The 15,994-nt window shown below is 44.7% G+C and overlaps 1 protein-coding gene across 5 annotated transcripts in view; it reads left to right on the top strand.

Annotated features, from left to right (window-relative positions):
• Positions 1-15,994, top strand: part of ATG13 (autophagy related 13) — a 36,017-nt gene that overhangs the window by 3,659 nt on the left and 16,364 nt on the right. For all 5 annotated transcript variants that reach the window (XM_072617624.1, XM_072617623.1, XM_072617622.1 and 2 more), the window contains exons 2-6: positions 11,425-11,506; positions 12,517-12,597; positions 13,066-13,185; positions 14,021-14,067; positions 15,183-15,323. In XM_072617624.1, the coding sequence (XP_072473725.1) occupies positions 11,438-11,506; positions 12,517-12,597; positions 13,066-13,185; positions 14,021-14,067; positions 15,183-15,323 (458 nt within the window). In that variant the 5' untranslated portion in view covers positions 11,425-11,437. The remainder of the gene's footprint in view (positions 1-11,424; positions 11,507-12,516; positions 12,598-13,065; positions 13,186-14,020; positions 14,068-15,182; positions 15,324-15,994) is intronic.

The raw sequence follows: 15,994 nt of genomic DNA, 5'->3' as shown, positions 1-15,994 counted from the left end.
ATTAGAACTGGCCAGCCCTCCTTTCCTCTGCTGTCCAAACCACCTGCCACAAAGAAAAAAACTCAGAGCCTGTGTCCTGCCAAGCTTAGGTCGGTGGTGTCTTCTTGGGGAATCAGCTGTTCATTTATGGAAGCAGCCAGCTTGGGAGTACTACTGTTTGGGAATATTCATTTTTTTTTTTATTCATTTGTATGTAGAGTAATACTAATGGTAGACATAGTGCTTTGTAAACCTTAAAGCAGCAGTCCTGTGAGTTAAGGAGGTGCAGTTTGTATAATAACACCTGTGGTATTGATTCCCACTTTACAGATTGGGAAACTGAGGCCACCTACAGGAGTCACAAGGATAGTAATGATGGATTGGTGGTACCTGGACCCAGAATTTTCCCTTATATTTCTGTAGCCCAAATCACTGGTGCTTCCACCCAAGGTATCTGGCCTACCCCAGCCCATCTTGATTACTTAATTAGTTTACTTGATACTCCTTAATCCCATCTACACCCTTCATTGTTTGTCCCTGGGCCACCCCTGACTACTTACCACTCCTTAATCCCATCAAGATCTTTGCACTAACCCTTTCCCATTTTTGTATATAAGTGGTCCCATCCTCATCAGATTTGCTGATTCCTAGAGAATCTTACCCACTTCTGTTGGTTTTACAAATAAACCTTGATACTTTGACTGAAAGAAGACTTGTGTGGTTGAGTTCTTTGGAGGCAGACTTGTCCTGTACCCTTACATTTTAGGGTTCCCAGCACCCCAAATGACAACAGTATCAGAGGCAGGTCTGTCCCACTTTCCATGACACAAGGATCAGCAGGGGGTTCTGTTTTGCATGTGATGACAAGACATACAAGCAGGGGTGTAGGGCTCTATATATTTGTATGCTGTATAGTAACTAATGAGGTCTGTGAGAGAGGAGAAGGCTCCAGACAGAGCCTTGGGGCTGCCTGCTCCCTATTAGGGACTGTTTGTGTCGGGGTGCGGGTGATGATCTGCGAAAGGAGACAAGTCATTAAACTGAAACTGCTCATCTTTTGATGTCCACGTCTAATGTCCCTTTCTTAGTCCTCATCCTTCTTGGCCTCTCCTCAATGCTTTCTCTGGATTTTCTGGACACTGCTCTCTCTTGGTTCTAAGTATATGACCATTCCTCAGTTTCCTTTGCTGCATCAGTCCTCTTCTCCCGTGTTACATGGTGATCTCATCAGCTCCCAAAGATTCCGATTATCTCTTTGCTGGTGATTCTCAGATCTATCTACCCAGCCCCAATCCTTCTGTTGACTTCTATCTGAACTGGATATTCTATAAACATCTTAAATTCAAGATGTCCAGAAGGAGCTACTTTGTACAAGTGGCTAAAACCCTGGTGCTGGAGTCTGAAGGACTTAACCCCAATTGCTTCACAGGTAGACAAATGAATTGAGCATATCCAGAAATGAACTCATAATACCACCCACTCATACCCACACACAAACATATACACATTCCTCTTTTCCTGTGGGAGGAACTACCTTCCTTTCAATCATCCAGCCTCAGAACTGGGTGTCATCCTCAGCTCTTGACTCTTATCTCTTGCCCACATCAAATTTGTGGCCAAGGTCTATCAGTTTTACCTTTATAACATGCCCTTTGTCTCCTGATACCGCAGACCGTCATCACCTCGCTACTGGACTATGCCACCCGCCTTCCCAGGCTCTCACCCCACCCTATCTTCCACTCAGCGTCAACCCCAGTAGCTCCGTAACATTTCCAGGGTCAGCTCTAAAATCTTGTTTGACTTTAAGAGCCCTTTAGAATCCCCTTACACCGCAGGCCCCTCAGTGACCTGGCAACACTGGCCTGCTCGTTGTTCCACACAATAAGACCTCCCTTTCTTGGCATTTTCGCTGACTGTGCTCACTGGCAAAGATCTCCCCATCTTTGCCCAGATAAAAATCCCACCTTTTCCATGAATGCTTTTTGGATCCCTCTCATTTTAATGCCTTTCCTCTTATCCTATCTGTCTTGCTTGTACCTAGTTGTTTTCTCATTATGAGGGCAGGGACTATGTTACTTAGCACAGCCTCTGCATTTAGTAGGCGCTTAATGTTTACTGATTAGGAAGACAACCAGAATCACTTTCTTCCTTGACATCTCCTTCTTCTCACTTGCCCTTTATCCTTTCTTTCCACAGAAGTGTTTGGTTTGCTAGCCCTGAAGTCAGTATCTTCAAAGGAAAGTCAGGCAACATACAAGTTTCTGTCAGTGATAGGTGTCTAACCTCTCAAAGTGAATGTGGATCTCTTGCCAAGTCCTGCCCTCTCTTCATTCAAAATGCCTTTCTGAATGTTGTGACCTTGAGCGAGTCACTCTTCCAGACCTCAGCTGAGCAGGTTGGACTAGATAACCTGATTATAACAGTAATGGTGATCCTAATGGTAGCTTGCATTTGGATAGCATGGGAAGGTTTGCAAAGTACTTTTACATGTGTTCTGTTACTTGACCATCACAACAATCCTAGGAGGTGGGTACGGTTATCCTGGTTTTACAGATGAGGAAACCAAGGCCAAGAGGGTGAATGTCTCACGCAGGATTACACAGTGGATAAATGTATGAGGCTGGATTGAAACTCACATCCCATACTCCATGGCCTGTGCCACCTTGCTGCCTCCCATGTGACTCTGCTTCTGCCCTGGCCCTCTTGTTCCCATTGCCATCATCATGGCATTGTCCCCTCACCACCTCACTTCCCGACCCCTCTTGAACAAGCCTGTCTTTTCAAACGTAGGCCTCTCGTCTGCCTCAGCACAGGCCTTTGTCCCTCCCTTGTCCTAGGCTCCTGCACAGTGCTTTCTAACCCACTAACCTGTCTCACTGCTGCGCATTTGAAAAGGCTCCTCCCAGATCCTGTTCTTCTGGGAGCCCTTTTCCTTTCCAACTAAACTGGATCCCTCTTGGACTGCCTTTTCACCGTTTCCCAAACTTGACAATAAGTCTTTGAGTTCAGGGGACCATGTGTTAGCCATGTTTACTTCCCCCATAACTCTTAGCACAGTGGTGAGGACATAATAAGCATTTGCAGACATTTAACACCTACTCTGTACACAGTGCTGGGCTCAGAACATCCTATTGGCTGCTTGGGAAAGGATTTTTAATGGATAGTTTACATGAGCTTGTGGATTGGTGGCATGGAACTTTTCCTTCTGTAAAAGGTCACACCCACTGGGGAAAAAAATCCAAGGCTGTATACAAATACTAAGGTGTAGGCGAGAGTTTAGCATGCCTTTGTGTTTGAGGGAGAGAAAGAAAACTTCCAACTCACAAAACTTTATTCACTGTATTCTGTACATTTTCTTCAGTTCCACATTATGGCTGTTGACCCCTAGGGACCTGACTTACAAAGGAACGGGAGAGATTCCTTCCCCAGCCCGTGCTCTCTGGCCTCCTCTGTGTGGAATAGTTGGGACAGCCTTGGGCATGAAAGTGCCTGTCACATAATTGTGCTTAATCAGTGTTCGTTCAATCCAGTGCCCTGGGTTTCAGTGCCAGCAGCCCTTCCCTGGGGGCCTCCCTTGTTATCAGCCCCACCCCCACGGCAGTCTGACTAGAATCTGCTTTTTCCCTCTCAGAATTTCAAACTCATTTATCATACATAACGCAATTCTAAATTGTTTTAATATGGAATGTTCATTAATGAACTACTTGCCACCCCCACTTTAAGGCAAGTAGTATGTACAACTTTAAAATGAGCCAACAGTGGAAAGAGCGCTGGATTTGAACCTGGGTTTAAATCATCGTGACTCTGCTCCCTTTTACCTGTGTGACCTCGGACAGGACTCTTACAGCCTCTGGGCCTCAGTTTCCTCATCCGTAAAACTGAGGTAGGTGGTTAGACTCAGTGATCTAGCCATCTTTGAGTATAAATTGTATGGATGAGCTGTTTGAGCAAAGAGTAGGAGAGCTGAGGGCAGGAGGAGGGAGCAGAACTGCCATGCCACCTGCGAAGCCCTGGCTAGCTGTCCCTAAAGGCAGGCTGTTCCCATGGCTCAGTTGGCACATTGCCTTTTTTACCAGTGTGTGTGGTAGACTTTCACACGTAACTTTTTCTTAGGAAGCTGCTTTTTTTTGTCAGCACTCCCGTGCAATGGTGAGTAAAGGTTGGCAACACGTTGCCATTTGAAGAAGGTCCTTTTTCCTCAGTCACTGACAACACAGCTCTAGAACCCAGAAAGATTCTCTGATAAATCAGGGGTACAGCTTTTCTTCTGGAGCTCCCTCAGAACTGATGGGAAAGCCTTTATAATTTAATAGATGGCTTTAGGACAGTTCACAAAGGCCTCCAGATTCATTACCCTCCAGCCAACTTCACAATGAGCCCCACTAAACTCTAGCTAGGCTACTCCTGTGCATCAGTGGGCACATGGCCTGGCACCAGGACTGGCTTCGGAACCTTGCCAATGTGAACCTCTCACTGCTTGTGGTCTTGCCATAGCCTCCGAGAACCCCTAGTCACCTTCCCACCCCAGGGTGCCATTAGAATGGGACTTTAGAAGTGGGTTTGTTATGGGAGCAAAACAATGGCACATTTCATTTTTTCAGGTGCTTGTTCCAAAGGAAATTCTTCTCCCGTTTGTCTCTATGTGACCTTTAATCATTTGGCATCCTGCAGGATGGTTTTAGGATGAGTTGTTCTTTGTCATGAGGATGATGTACAAGATATAGTCTGGGACTAAATAGAAATTTTTATTTGGGGACTAATAGCCACCCAAAATTGGAAATGGGCATTTTATTTGTGCTTATTTTAAGTGTATACATCTGCATACATCAGTCTCTCAGCCTGGAAAGTGATAAGTGTGAGTCAGGGCAAACAAAAATGGTGAGGTTGAGACTTGAAGGGACCCAGACAGACATTTGTGGAAGGAAGCATTGGGAGATGGGCCAGCTTGCGTGTGTACTAGGCCTAAAGAAGGCATTTCAGAAAAAGTGAGATTTGAATACAGATCAATATAATAGAGAGAACTATTCATTTTTCTCCCACATATCTGTAATTATATGTGATAATTGGCTTGTGTCCCCACAGTAAATAATTTTTTAAAAAGGTCACAGGTATTTCAAGTGAGATTACAAATTCTGCTTGTTCTCAGAGAAAAAGGGAAAGGAAATTGAAGAACTTGCGGGTAAGTTTTACCACATGATCAGGAGAATGAGATTTTCAGATGTGAGTCTAAAAGCTTGTGACTTAAAACAAAGACTTGACCCATAAAATTGGGCTTCTGGGTTGGTTTCTCGATGTATCTGTGCTTAGTGCTTAAAATTCAAATGCCTGGCCTACCTGTCTCAAAAAGAAAGTGCAGTTTAAGGAAGAGTTACCCAGCCCTTGACAGGCATCCTGTCATCATTACACCTCATGCCCCAAGAGACTTCCTTTTCAGCAGTGGCTGCTTGTTTGGGATCATCCCCACATATCCTTGGATGATAGCTCACGTGGCCGAGTATTCTCTTCTCCAGCCTACGTGTTCTTTCTCATGACCTAGACTCAAGGCCATTTCACCATCCTGGTTACCTTCCCATGTACACTTTTCATTTCATCCATGCCTGAGGAGAGTTTACCACATGATCACTGTGATACGCCACAAACAATGATGTCCATAAGAGAACATAGTGCTTAGGATGGGGTGTGCCCAGGACAGAATACAGAGGGACCATTGCCTCACATCATCCTGCTGGCTTATTGAGCTTGTAGGCCCATAGGTCTTTTTCTTTATAATCATGCTCCCTCTCACCCCTTCTCATCTGGTATTGAGGCATTTACTTTTTGAACCCCACTGTAAGATTTTGCATTTATCCTTATTGAGTTTCAAATGACTAGGTTCAGCCCAGTGCTAGAGCCTGACTGTGTCATCCAATGTGTTAGCTTCTGTGTCACTTCTAAACTTTGGACATCTTTACTTTTATACAAGTCATTAATAAAAATGTTGACAAGTAGAGGGTCAGCACGATTTCCTGGGACATTCCCTTGGACACTTCTTGAATGTTGACATTGAACCATGAATGACTACTTTACATTCCGGCCAGTTTGGAATCCATCTCATTACATTACCGTTTAGATTCTAGATTGTGTCTCTTGATATTTGCTACAAGAATAGTATGAGATACTTTGTCAAAGCTTTGTTAAAATTTAGGTAAACTAGCTCCGTAGTGCTCTACCCTGATTTACTGGTTTATTAGCTGTCAAAAAAAAAAGGAAATACAGTTCCTCTAGTCTTCCCTCAAGGAAACTGTCATCTTGGAAGTTGTAGTTGTTGAATGACAAAACCACCAAGATGATGCGGTCTGCACGGAGTTAGGAATTGAGAAAGACAGAAATGAAGAGGAACAGTGTTCCCGATACAGTAAACAGCCTGCCTGGAGGTAGCCCAGTCTGGAGACAGGCAGTTTGGATGTTTGCTGTGTGAAAGTCTGCCAGAGTCAGCTGAAACCAAATTGGGAAGGCCTTGAAATGTCAAACAGAGGAGTTAATAGGTAATGAGGAACCACGAAAGCTTTGTGAGGAAGGGCGTGACCTGTAGCATAATGGGAAGTGTTGGGTGAGGAGCCAGGAGACCATTTCGTTCCAGCTTCAGATGCTCAGTGTCCTGGGACCTGGGCTGATTTGTGAGGATACAATGAGACGTTATTCCTAAAGTCTTTTGTAAATGTGAGCCATTATTATTACTGGAGAATTAATGGGGAGAAGAAACTGTAGCCAGGCTGCAGTGTATGTGAAGTCATGTATCTAAATATAAAGCAGAATGACTGTGCTTGGTGTACCAGTGGTTTGAGGATCCTTAGAATGAATGCACAGCTGAGCAGAGGTCCAGGGGCCCTCACTTGGGAATCACTGGCTCTGAAGTCCTTCACTTTGGTGGGGACAGGTCCTCCTTGGAGGCTTTATGGGAGGATGGAGGCAATAGGACACAGGAAGAAAATGGATGGATGGGTTGTGATGGCACCAGGTAGGAGAAGCCACGTCCTTGAAATAAAGGAAAAGAGCTAACGAAAGATCCTCTGATCACGGCCAGGGAGGGGGTCTGAGCTTAGACCAGACTGTGTCCATTTTATTTTAGAGGGAGGAAGTGCACTCTTACCACAACAGCACTCCACTGAGGCAGATACCTCAGATTACAGATGGGGCCTGTTAACTTGATGTAACTTAAAGTGTGTGCAGTCATAGTTAGTTATTAAGCCAGAGGGATGAGGTCACCTCTGGAAAGATCATTCCCCAAAGGGCTTTGGGCTAGTCAGGCAGATGGCTCCCTCAGTTTTTATAGAATGCTTTCCTCCCACCAGACTCCTCCCTCCTTCGCCCCAGGGGAAGTCAGTGTGTCCTAAACCAGGGGTGGGGAGCCCCCTCTAGGTCCTCAAGTGTGGCCCTTTGGACTGAATCCAAACTTCATAGAACAAATCCCCCGTAGTAAAAGGATTCCCCCCCATCCCTCCCCTGCCCTAAACTGAAGGCTTTATCTTTGAATGAAGGATTATGAGTCCATTAAAGGCTGTAGATACAAATACAAAACTGAAGACAGTCTTTGTCTTCCAGGAGCTTAAATACTAGTAGAAGAGTGATGATAAAGAAGGGGTGTTTTGGTTTGGAATGGCAAGTGGGAGCTATAGAAGACTAGATTAAAATGCCTTCCTTCTTCAGGAGTATAATTGATTTGGTCATTGTTCCAGAGGTGGGGGAGGGGGGTGCAGGGAAGTTGGGAAGATGGTAAGAAGATGGCTGGGGGTAGGCACAGGCAAAGTGTGAATGTGGCCACCTGAAGCAGGGGCTTAGTGAGGCTTTCACTGGTCCTAGTGGAAACTAATGGCAGGCTTCAGCAAGAGGCCACTGGGCAAAGACTGAAGCCCTGCATAAATTCTCTTCCTTTATGTTTCCTACGTTACTGAGGAGTTTTAGGTGGGGCACCTCCATTTTAGGTGCTTCCAAACCCATGGGTTTGCCCAGTTATCCGCCCTCCTTTAGCTTTAATCTCTTTGCTATGAATATTCTTAGGCTTGTGTCTTACTACAAAAACATTCCTATGATGTGTGCCTGGCAATCCATGATTCCTCACCAACCAGCCACTCACTTAACTGTTTTTTTGGAGTCTCTCCTCTGTCCCTGTTCCCTCCAAGCTCCATCACCTCCTGATATGATAGCCTTGTCTCAGTTTTCATCTTCCAGAAGCACTCCTCCTGTGCCTCTCCATCCCATAACTCTGGTTGTAGGCCTTCTCCCCTTTGCCAGCTCCCCTTGGTTCCCCACCTCTGTCATGTTGGGAGATCCCTCCAGGGTCTCGCTCCACTGCTATCCCATTTCCACTGGTTCTCTCCTCGTGATTTAATCTATTCCCATTGCCCTGAATATCACTTCAACACGTGTGACTCCTAAATCTCTCTCTAGCCAGAAATTCCCAAATTTCACTTCTTCATTTTTCACTGCCTGGTTGACCTTTTCCCCTGAATTTCCTCCCAGCAACTCCTATTGGCTATGTTTAAAACTGCATTCCTCATCTCCCCTTCCAACAAATTAGTTCTCCATCCTAACTTCTGTATTTCTGATACTTTTCCTGGTCACCCAGCCTGAAAACCCTGGCTCTTTGCCTCAGCCTGTCTGTAATGGCCTTCACTTCCCTCACCATAAGTGATGATTTGGGCTCCAAAATCTCTTTCCTATCCATTTTTCTTTCTGTTGCTGTTGCCTTGGATATGTGGTGAACTCTTGACACTTGTGTGACCTTTGTTGGTCCAGATGGGCTGTCTGCCTTCCAACTCTGAGTGAGTCCTCCTCTTGGATGGTTATAGTAGCCCTCACTAGTTTTCTTGCCTCCAAATCCCCCCTTCGAATGCATCCTAGACCCTGCCACTTAGCGATGCTTCCTAAAGCATCCTTGTGATCACCTCATTCTTTTTAAACACTTTCACTGGCTCCTTCATGCCCACTGATTTAAAGTTTTCATGCAAGGCCTTTTTTGCTCCAGCTTCTGCCCACCTCTTCAGAGTTTGGCTTCTGCTTTTATGTAGACAACATCCTATGTTCTGGACTTGTCCAATGTGACACAGCTGGTGAGTGTCTGAGGCTAGATGTAGATTTGGTCTTCCTGCCTCCAGCCTGGCACTCTGTCTGCTGTATACCCAGTGATAGTCTGCTGAGATTTCAAGGCATGATCTCGGGTTGCATCTTCTTTTTTCATCACCTTAGCAGTAAGCACTTGCTCCCTTCCTGTAATTGCCTGTGGTCTTTTCTCTTCTACTTGGTTATCAGGCCCTTGAGGGCAGAGACCTGACCGCTTTGTAGGTACCCTTAGCAGAGAGTCTTGCACATTCTAACATTTCTCTAAATCCTGTGGAAGTTTAGTTAAGAAACTCTTTGCTAACATGACTATTATGGAAATCTTTAACAAAACTACACAAATATAGCCCATATTGAATTGCTTGCCTTCCCAGTGGGGATGGGTGGGAAGGGAGGGAGGGAGAGAAGTTGGAACTCAGAAGTTTTAGGAACAAATCTTGAGAATCGTTTTTTGCGTACAGCTGGGAAATAAGAAATACAGGTAATGGGGTTCAGAAATCTATCTTACCCTACAAGAAAAGAGAGAAGATGGGGTTAAGGAAAGGGAGGGGTGTGATGGAAGGGAGGGCACATTGAGGGAAGGGGTAATCAGAATGCAAGGCTTTATGGGATGGGGAGGGGAGAGATGGAGAGAAAATTTGGAACTCAAACTCTTATGGAAATGAATGTTGAAAACTAGAAATAAATAAATTTTTAAAAAAATAAGCAAATAAAGCTTGAAAAAAAAAGAAAAATCATAAAAAGAAAAAAGACACTCTTTGCTATTATGGTGTAGCTCCGTCTCAGACCGTTACCTTCTCCCTATCTGAATTTTTCCTTGTAGTTTCAATTAGCCATCAGGCTCATCTTTATTTCCCATTACAGAACATAGCTGCCAGCTTATGAACAATTTCTACATTTGAATATTGTATGAAATGATTTCTCTTTGGGAGCATGTGGGAATACGAGCTTATAAAATTCTTTGACCATCTTTTGGGTGCCAGGCACTGGACAGGTGTGAATTGGTGGAGGTGCTGTTTGTAGTAATGACTAGTAATGACTGCCAGGGCATTGAGGGCAGCAGGGTTTCTAGCCAGGCCTTGAGGATTCTGCCAGATTCTAGGTCCCCCAGGAAATGTAATTTTATGGGATGTGTGGAAATCACAACTTCCTAATACCTATTTATTCTATAAATGAAACTCATCAATATTTTGGCAGAAGAGGCTCTTCCCTGGGATCCCTTGAAAATCAGTTCTTACTTTCTCCCAGCATCACAGTGGGTAACATGGAATCTGCCTTCCTTATCTGCACACACTAAGAACTGTTGGTGTAAAAGAGGAGAATTGGAGTTTCTAGTGCTCTATTAGTGTACAAGGTGCTTCCCCCTCAGCTTGCTACCACCTGGCAAGTGCAAATGTCTCCATTTTACAGAAAACACAACTAAAGCTGAAAGAGATCAAGTAACCTGTCTGAGCTGATGCTGCTGGCAGCTGCCAGAGCCAGAACTTGAATCTAGACTTCTGCTTCAAATCAGTCCAAAGGCAGGCATTTCTGTATCCTCTGATCCAAGTCTTTAGTAAGCAGGACTGATTCTAACCAGTCTTTCCAAAGACTGAGCCCAGCGTAAATAGCAGTGAGTTTATAGTAGTGGGACCCTAAGGGCCCTTGTTTCACTACAGTTCTTGGTTGTATTGAACCTTCCCCTTGAACACCTCTAGATTTCATCTTTCAGAATTTTGGAAGCCCTTCTCTCAATAGCCTCCCCCATCGTGCCCCTAGAGCTCCATGGTCAGGACATGTCTTGGGAGGAAGGCCACAGAAGACTTCTTATTGGGTTTTTAACTCCCCAGAAGCTTATGTTCACGCAACATGGAGGATAATGTAGCATATTTTCTATATTTCTAGCAAATTTTGATGCTCTGCCTTTGTTTGGAAGGACAGAGTAGCAGGTCATCTTCTCCGTGTGCCAGGTTGATGTGTTATGTGATCGCTCATCCTTCTGTAAAGTAGATTCATGTCAGAGAGAGGGTATATGATGGGCCTGGACTACACCATGCTGTGATCAGTGCGGCCAGCGGGGTGGTTTCTTTTGCTTAACTGTGGCCCCAATGGACTCAGAGGGAAGGCACCTTGGGAGGGGGTAGCCTTGCCAAAAAGATCATCAAGGAAACACTGTTTAAAGGGCAACTTTATTACTCTCCAAAGGGAATTTTTGCTTCTAGTTCTTTCCCCTTTTGCCCTTGTTAGTTAACTAAAGATCTCCATTTGTAGCCTTCCACTTTCCCATGCAGCCATTGAATATAGAGCAGTTTCCTTAGAGCTGATGTCCAGACCTCAGGGTCACACTGCATTTGGTGTTATCTGTTTCAGATTTGTGTATGCAATGGACACTGATCTCAGTTCCCAGGACAGGAAGGACCTGGACAAGTTCATCAAATTTTTTGCCCTGAAGGTAGGTAATAAGTTTTTTATTCATTTGTCGCTAGAACTGTTAGAAATAACTTCCATGCTTCTCCCACTGAGGTACAGTCTTTTGAAATGTGCCATGCATGACAGCTTGCAGCTTGCCCATTTTAGGGGGTAGCTGGTAAAGTTCTGTCTCTTGTAAACCAAACTGTGAAGGCCTGGGGGCGGTGGAGGGGGTGTAGCTGGAAAGTATCTTCCAATTTTCCACAGTTACTTGCTCCAGTGGGGGCTGGGGGTGGGGACAGACCACAAGGCCATTTGTCAGCAGAAATGTCAGGCTGTAAAGCCCCGTTTCTTGGCACAATGTGTTACCTTGGGGTGGGAGGGAACACAAGTGTTGAGTAGTAACCATGAACATCTTTTAGGCATCTTTCCTTAAGCATATACTCCCCCTGACATTCTCATTTTTTAAATTTTGTTATAACTTCCTGGCCAATGGGGTTTTGTAAACTGAATGTTGAAAGCTGGGCAGAGTGTGTTTTTCTAGCTCTTATGTGAAGTTCCTCATTGTTGCTATGCTTGGCCAATCCAAACATAAAATCTGGTTCTGAAATAGTTTGGGAGCCTTTTGCCATCTGGTTACACCAGTGTGCCTGTGGAGCACTTCCTGGTTTAAGTCTGCATGAGTTAATGGCAGTGTAGATTTCCATCCACATTTGGGCTTGTATTCTTAGGGGAACCATAGCCACCATATTCAGCTTTCCTTCTGCCATGTGAGAACATCACTTACTCCGTACTGGCAAACTCCAGGCATTTCTACTGACTGGCATTAGACTTCCAAGAGTGTGTACAGTATTCTTTCCTTATGCAAATTGGCACTTTCTCCCCTTCTGTCCTTGGGACTTTTAAGCTCCAGCAATCCCTCTAGTAATTGTAGGATAGTCTGGTTGCATCAATAGCTTTGGTGTTTTTCAGGAACCAGATTATTATGTAAAGAACTTTAAAATCATACACCTTTTAAGCACGCACCTTTGGGGTTTTTATTTGTCTCTGCAGACGGTCCAAGTGATAGTCCAGGCACGTCTGGGAGAGAAGATTTGTACTCGCTCGTCATCTTCCCCAACAGGATCTGACTGGGTAAAAAGCCTTACTTTGTTTTTGTAAGATCATACATTCTCTTTCCACAAAAAGTAAATTGAAAGTATTCAGAAGAGCACAGATGCTTTGCAGTTTGGTAAGCCAGGGTTTGGTGCCACTGACTGAATGAAGCAAAGCCTGCTCTCCACTAGTCTCAGGCTTGGTTCTTGTCTTCTTACAGCCTAAGACAAAGGAGGTTTGGAAGAAGAGGGCCATATGTTGAGTTTAAAGACAGTTCACATCTTGTTTTGTTCAACTGCACATTTGGAGCTACATCATAAACACTCATTAATGAAGAAAGGGGGATGTTAGTGAGGGTTTTCACTTACTGCAAGTGGACAATGCCTTTCCCCTAACATTAGCAAGGCCTCCCTTGCAGTGAAACTTATTTGACATGCCTGTAATGCTCCTTTAGGGCAAGAACCCCTGTAGGTTTGAACAAGAAAAATGATCTTACTCTTTTTGCAGTTCAACTTGGCCATCAAGGATATCCCAGAGGTCACACATGAGGCCAAGAAAGCGCTGGCAGGGCAGCTGCCCGCTGTGGGGAGGTCGATGTGCGTGGAAATCTCACTGAAGACTTCAGAGGTGACGAGGCAGCTGAGCTGCAGATCCTCAGGCCAGCTTGGGAGGCTCAGGTCCTAAAGAAATCAAGGCTTCTTGTCTCGTGTGCGGTGACTGAAGCCACGGGGTGTAGCTCGGCCTGCGTCCTTAGGGACCTGGCCTCATGGGTAAAGCAAAGCTCACTTTGAAAGAGGAGGATCTGAGTCTACCTCAAGGTCACCCTGGGCAAGTCACTATGACGGCCCTGCCTCACAGATCAGATGTGATCATGCATCTAAAGCACTTTGCCATCCTGAAAGCACTGTATAAATGCCATCACCTTCATTGTTGTTATGGCTCCCCTCCTGGGGAAACAGTGAAAAAAGCTGTGGTCAGCCAATATATTTTGGATCTCAGAACAAAGCTTTTCCTTTATCTTGGATCCTGAGAGAATGCCTAGTAATCAGTGACCACTCAGCCCATTTGTAAAATGCTGGCACGAGAAGTTTGCACTTCATCTAGAACTAATGCTAATCTTCTCCACACTTGCCTAATCCAGGCTTGCTCCTAAACCTGATAAATTCTGTCCTTGTTTCTCATTGGTCTCCCTTTAAAAAAAGGTTTTACTTATGTTTAGATTTCTATGACTCTCCCACTCACCTACTGGCAAACAGAACACTTGATATTAGTGAGATTGAAGGGTTCTCACTTCATTCTTTATCCCCTTCTCCTTCATACCCATTGGGTGCAAGTCTTATTTCTAGGGGTAGGGTGAGTGTGTGAGTGAGCGAACACATCTATCCCAAAAAGACTCTGCAGCTAGTAGCAGTTTTTCAGGTGACTGGAAAGGTGGTTGACATTTTCCACTCATTATTTACAGGGAGATTCCATGGAACTCGAAATTTGGTGTCTTGAAATGAATGAAAAGTAAGTGTTTCCTGATTCAGAAGTCTTGGGGATTATGTGAGGGAGCATACTGTACTGAAATGAGATCCTAGGTTGTAGCCCAGCAAATGCCAGGCCGGATGGAGATGGGCTCTGCCAAGGATGGACCCTGCTAGGGAGACTTCCTTTTCATAGAAAAGGAAGCAAAGGAAGAGGGGAGGAGGATGTTTTGTTTTCCCAGAGAACAGGTAATATTCTGATGAAATCCCTTGGGGGCTCTTATTCCCTGAGTACTTCTTTTGTCTGTCTGTTGTGTGGTGTGACAAACCTCCAGTAAGATTTTCATATGACTCCTGTTAACAGGTGTGTGAGGTCTTAGGATTTTCCTTTTTTTTTTTTGTCCTTTAGAAGTTGGCCAGGCATATTCCTTATCTAAAACTTTGAAGAAAAAAATGTACAGAAAAATTAAAGAAATATTAAGTATAAACCAATTTCATATATATATGTACATATATATGAGAATTATATGTGGGTTTACTTTGTAATGGAAAATGGTCACCACATTGAGATGCCCACAAACAGGCTTGTCTTCCCCAGATTGCTCATTCAGTCCGGGCAGCTCTGATATCCCCCTCAGGGAGAAAGAAGTAGTGCGTGAGGTTTATCTCTCTGTTCTGTACGGTTAAACTTAGGAATCACTGCTTCTCAGGATTGAATGGAGTGGGGGGAAAGTAGGTGTTTCCGAATTAGTAGATGGGTTTGAGGAAGCACCTTCTGCTTCCTCTCTTCTAGCACCTCACCTGGTACATTGATCAGTAGATTAGGAGAGAGCTCTGATTCATTCTTTAGGAATGCATTAGCATTACCTGATTGTAGCATATGATTCTACAGCTCTCACTGGGTGTGAGGCTGAAAAAGTGATAGCCTTCAAACAAAAGATGGATTCAGATCAGTGTAGGGGGGAGAATGGGGTGGTGCTGAGAGGAAGGGGGGTGGGCCTGGTGAACTCGGAACAGGTTCCATTTTCCTTTTCTTGGGAATACTCCTAAGTCCATCTTGCCACCGCCACCCCAGCTATTTAACAAATTTCCTTTCAGTGCATACTTTGTCCTGGATATAATGCAAACAGACTAACAATTCTCAATGCTCCTGTACAGATGCGACAAAGAAATTAAAGTTTCCTACACTGTGTACAATAGGCTGTCATTACTGCTGAAGTCTCTGCTTGCAATCACTAGAGTGACTCCAGCCTACCGACTCTCCAGGAAACAGGGCCGTGAATATGTCATACTCTACAGGTAAAGGGGATCTAGTAGCTCAAATCCTCTCCAAACTTATTCGAGTGGTAATGTGGTCACTTGATGGTCTTGCCCATAAGCCTCTGGTTCAGCTGGACTTACCACAAACCAGCTTGTGTCTTCTGGCCCATGCGGTAGTAATAGGAACTCATGGTGTTCCTGCCCCTTCCACCTCCAGGCCCACTTTAGTTCTGGAACCATAGTCAGTCCCCTCTGTGCCAGTGTTTCTGGGTAGCCTGCTCCTCTGTGGCTCCACTCAACACCCTATAACTTTCTGCATCCAAGGGCCCCTCCCTGGCCCCCATGCTCCTGGGCATGTTCATTTTCCTCATGACATTGGAAGATCCTTGGGGACATGAAATGTCTGGTTTTTTAATTATGTCCTACTTATCTCTATGTTGGGCACACAGTAAGTGCTTTTTCATTCATTCACATATCTTTCCTGTTTCATGCTCTACAAAGCTCTCATACCCTCTCCACATGGGAGGGAGATGTATAGCAAGTAAAATTGTCCCTAGTTTACAGATGAGGAAAGTTACATCTGGGAAGGGGCCCTTGGCCACGCTGCTGGGAAGTGTTGGAGGTAAGACTCCAAAACCAGTGCCCTTTCTGCTCTACAAGCTTGATCCGTATGGATGAGCTTTTAGCTTCGTAGTAATAGATGAATACCT

Source organism: Notamacropus eugenii, chromosome 6 (assembly GCF_028372415.1).
Source record: "Notamacropus eugenii isolate mMacEug1 chromosome 6, mMacEug1.pri_v2, whole genome shotgun sequence".
NCBI classification, from domain to species: Eukaryota; Metazoa; Chordata; class Mammalia; order Diprotodontia; family Macropodidae; genus Notamacropus; species Notamacropus eugenii.
Note: the sequence above shows the minus strand (reverse complement) of the source record. Positions and strands in the feature narration are given on the sequence as shown.